The sequence below is a fragment of the Oculina patagonica genome, chromosome 8 (genome assembly GCF_052425735.1).
Source record: "Oculina patagonica isolate OP01 chromosome 8, crgOcupat, whole genome shotgun sequence".
Taxonomy (NCBI): Eukaryota; Metazoa; Cnidaria; class Anthozoa; order Scleractinia; family Oculinidae; genus Oculina; species Oculina patagonica.
The window spans coordinates 22971427-22976145 of NC_135765.1; the positions used below are offsets into that span (position 1 = coordinate 22971427).

The 4719-nt window shown below is 41.6% G+C and overlaps 1 protein-coding gene across 1 annotated transcript in view; it reads right to left on the bottom strand.

Annotated features, from left to right (window-relative positions):
- Window positions 1–771: 771 nt before the first annotated feature.
- LOC144663544 (ubiquitin carboxyl-terminal hydrolase 25-like) overlaps window positions 772–4719 on the bottom strand; it is a 27237-nt gene continuing 23289 nt past the window's right edge. Inside the window, exons 22-24 of the mRNA XM_078524529.1 lie at window positions 3701–3780; window positions 2707–3026; window positions 772–1470 (exon numbers count right to left, since the gene is read on the bottom strand). Of these exons, the coding sequence (XP_078380655.1) occupies window positions 1292–1470; window positions 2707–3026; window positions 3701–3780 (579 nt within the window). The 3' untranslated portion in view covers window positions 772–1291. The remainder of the gene's footprint in view (window positions 1471–2706; window positions 3027–3700; window positions 3781–4719) is intronic.

Genomic DNA, 4719 nt, shown 5'->3' on the forward strand with positions numbered 1-4719 from the left:
GTAACTTTGGTTATAATCAAAGAGATCGTATTTTTAATTGTGTGCACAATCGACGAAAAGCTAGCGATAACGTAAAAGGGCGGGGCCAATGAAAGTGTATGCGCAACCCGCCCCTCCCCGTCCTACACAAACCCAACCCAAACCCAGGTTCTTGACGGCGCTTTTTGATAAAAAAAAAACCGCGTTGCGTTCGTAATCCGTCTTAATCTTTCTCAGTCTTCCATCCTTGATCATTCTCAGTTTTTATTTCTTCTTCGGTTATTTTCTACCTTAAAACTATCATTTGAGGTTTCTTTCAATTGGGAAGCCATTTTTTATATCAGAAAAATGACTTAAATGACTGTACATAGCTCCTTTGAATTCTCCATTCAAAAATCTTCAGGGAGACTGATCATTAGATTTCTGGACCACAGCTCTCGGCGCTAAACTACGGTTTCTGTATCATTAAGTGATCATGTATTTCAGCTCCCCCTGGATAGCATTAAATTTGCTAGCACTCATTTATACACCTGGGTGGAGAGAGAGGCTGCGTGAGAATAAAGTGTCTTGCCCAAGAACGCAACACAATGGCCCCGGCCAGGGCTCAAACTCGGATCGCAAGATGCGGAGTCCAGCGCGTTAACCATTAAGCCAGCGTGCCTTCCAATGGTAATAATTATTCTTCCCGAAAAGAGGAAATCACAGCGCAAGCATCGATTCGCGATGCACTTATACTCGTAAAAAGGTCTGAGTTTTATTTCATGTTTAAGATGAAAACAAAACTCTGCAGTCTGTCAAATCAGAAGACAGTTTTATTAACTCCAAACAAACGCGTTTGGCTCAAAAATTCTTAAATACATCTCAACTTCCTGCAATCTTGCTGTATGTACAGAAAAACAACCTTCACACTTAAAAAAAACACCGCAACTTGGCACCAGGCCGTCACAGACTTTTCCTGTGAAAAAGACGGTAATACCTTAAAAAGCTAGATCGAAGAAAAACGACTTCAACTGAGTATGTTAAGAGTACATGTGAATTGCGTAGGTAGAACGACCTTTACAGATTAAACAGTAACGTTTCCAAGTGAAGGTTGAGTTACAGCTCGCTCACGATGCTGGAGAATCTTCGCATTTTGTCGGGAGATGTTCGGTTGGCTTCGGAAGCTTCTCGGAAGTCTCCATTTCACGTTGCAACAGCCACGCATGTGTTGATATTTGTTGTTGTTTTAGTCATGGGATAACGCTTTCCCAAGATCTTCGGAAAACGTCGGAAAGTTCCCCATAGGCTTCGGTTCGTCTTCGGCCCTGCGTCGTTACGTCGTAAAAGCAGTCGGATTTGCGTTGACCAATTCCATTGCTCGGACAAATCGATCGCAGAGATCTCGTGAGCTGAGCGGTCGCATTACGGGCGGTGGTTTGATATCAGGGCAAGACTCGCTTGTGACGTCAAGAAGCTTGGGGAGGTACTCTTCAAGTTTAACACGGTGGCGATCTAGGACAAATGAAAATAAGAATTTCAATTTGAACTTTATTGGCACTGTTGTAACTAATACGGTACTGCAAACGTCAGGTTAGGGTAAATTCCGTTCCAAACCTAATAGACGGAAACTGACGACTCATTGATGCCCCACCCCACTCCCCAGCACTTTGTTAGCATGCCCTTACAGTTCACTAACCCATTTATACAAAAAATAATAAATGTAGTGTCAATGTATTTAGCAATGTTGTGCTAATTGTGGACACTGTAAAAAAAACAACAAATATTGCAAATCGAACATTAACTTGTTAAAAACCATAACTGGCAGGAGGCTGACCAGTTGGCTGTTTACAAAGCGTGGAGGAGTTGAATTTGGGACGACCGAAGACAAATCCATCTAGTGGCAGGGAGGTGGATTTGAACTCGGAGCCTCCGGATTACAAGTCCAGCGCCGTAACCACTAGGCCACGCTGCCTCCTCCACCAGGGTGGAGAGAGTCACTGTGAGAATAAAGTGTCTTGTCCAAGAACACAACGAGTCCGAAGTTTCATTCCTCAGCAACGCTTATGTAAATAGTCAACTTACTGGGCAGCGTCCCAGTGGTTGGGATTCTTTTAATTTAAGTTAACGTTTAATAAAGTGGAATCTCGATTTCTCGAACATTCATGGGAAATAGGAAAACTGTTTGAAAAATGTTTGCATAACTACGCTTAGTGATTGGTTTAAATATCTTGCGCCACTTTCTAAGCCAATCAGAACTAAAACCAAAACCAATCGTGACTCGCTTACGCACGTTTTCCCGCGCCTCGTGCATGCGACATGTATTTGCTTTGAGTTTTGATTGGCACACTGGATTGTATGTGTCCTTTGTGATTGGCTAGAGTAATAACCTGCGACCAGGCGTTTTTTTTTTCCCTTGCAAAGAGTGGTAAGTAGGGATGGAGGGCATGATCTCAGGTTACTAGAGTAATAACTTTGCTACTCAACTGAAAACTGCTAAAAAGACCCCGAAGAGTCCCCGCTATTATTAACCAATTAGAAAATTGCACGAGTACTCACGTGCATACCCGATCAGGTTGTCAGAACAAACGCTATTTTGCCTAGCGACATCCGTGTTTAAAATCGCGGGCTCAGTAGATTCCCGAGCGTTGTCAGACGTCCAACGCAAGGGCGTTTTGGTTTGTTGCGCAATCTTTACATTGAAGAAAGATTGCGTGACAAAACCAAATAACCTTTGTGACGTTATCTTACCGTCAAGCTGAGATGCCAAGAAGTTACACCAGCAGTTTCTGACCTGCTCCACGGCCACGCTATCGTCGGCCTGGGGCGAGGAACTCAGTCGAGGTATACACGGCACCACCAGTTCGCTGACTAGCTCCAGTCCCCCGCACACTGATTTCCAATCGCTGCTCTCGAACATGCGCACCGCCAACTCATTCAAGCGGAGAAAACACACGCGCCGCCAGTGGGTCAGCAGTTGCTCGCTCATGGCTTGGCCGGGGTTGTCTGGGTTGAGGAGCTTGGAATTGAGATTGCACGCATGCACCAAATATGGTAATGCTTCACGACATCTGGAAAAACAAAATCGAAGCTGGAATATTAACGTTGGTTTGGCTTTTCCTGTGTTTAAACTGGTTGTATCACAAGTGACATCGGTTATTTCAACAAAAACAAGAAAATAATGCAACCTAAATCGAAAGAAGCCAAGATACTACAGTTTTCTGAAATAGCAAAACACCAAAAAGCCTAGAAGATCGAACAGTGATGTTAAAACACAAGCAAATTTATGTGCTTCTAACTCCTAAGTCCATGAGTAAAACCCTTAGTGTGTGGCCATTCAAATGAAAGCTATTGAGCAGTACTTTCTTGTGGTAATGTTCATAATGGGGGGCTTATGCGGAACAAGGCTGTCCTATGTATTAGTATTAAGTCTGTGAATGAAACCCCAGTGTGTGACCATTCAAATAAAAGCTGTTGAGCAGCACTTCTCTGCCGTAGTTTTTTTATGCTGCACCACGTGATTCTAACTTTTAAGTTTGTGAATGAAACCCTAATTTAAACACGAAAGTACTGAATACGCGGTACTTTGTTGCCGTACTGTTTATTGTAATGTACAAGGTGGTTCCAAAGTCTCGAAACGCAACCCCAACGTATGATCATTCAAAAAGGCATCGAGCAGTGCTTTTATGTAGTTCGGTTTACTTTTCAACCTTCTGCAAATACAAGAAGATTTCCTTGTACTTACTTGTCGTTGTGTAGATGCTCAAGTCCCGTGAGGAAACAAGAGTTTACTTTTTGAAACAAACTATATTTTTCTTTCCAAGTCTAAAAAGGAATCAGACCATTATGTTAAACACAACTTGACACATAAAAGAGGTTAAGCAGATTTTTTTCAAGTTTTAGGACACAGCGCACTACTGTCCTATCCGTCCGTAGCCAAACCACCTTTTAACAATTTTTATGACTAGCACAATACGTTTTAGCAGTGCCAGGCCATTAAGAGTGGATTTCTAATTAATGCCAACACCTTAATTGTATTTCAAGTAGCGTTAAATAAAGGTGTCACACGTAGTGTGGCACACCTGGTGTGGCACTTTTGTAGAGCTAGCGATGCACGCAAACTTGAACGACTACAGGAAAGGGGCTTGAGGGCCGTTTACAAGAACAAGCGTGCTAGTTATACTGAGCTACTGGAGAGAGCCAAGTTGCCAACGCTAGCGAACAGGCGTTTACAGGACATATGTATTCTCATGTATAAAGTTAAACATAGATTATGTCCTAATAGCATCTGTAACATTTTTAACGAGCATAATTCCACGCATAACCTGAGACAATCAGATTTTTCTACTCCTAGATACAACACTGTTACTTATGGAAAGCACTCTTTGCGTTATGTAGGACCCAAACTATGGGGCAAACTTTCTACGGCTGACAGATCAGCCAAGACACTGCAGGCTTTTACAAACCGTATTCGCAAAAGGGATATAACTCGCTTAATGGACAACGGCTGTAAGGGATGCATCCTATGCTGCACATAGTGCCTCTCAAGTTAAGTCATTATTATTATTTTTTTATTTTTTTTATTTTTTTTTATTTTTTTTTTTTAACAATTAAGATTTAAACATTTTTCTATATCATAGATTATAATAACATTTTTATATGACTTATATATATTTTTATTGTATTTATATTTAGTATTAGTGTAGCTTTTAGTTTTTAGCAGTGTCCCCTAATTAGTATGGTATTATTTTCCAGGCTATAAGG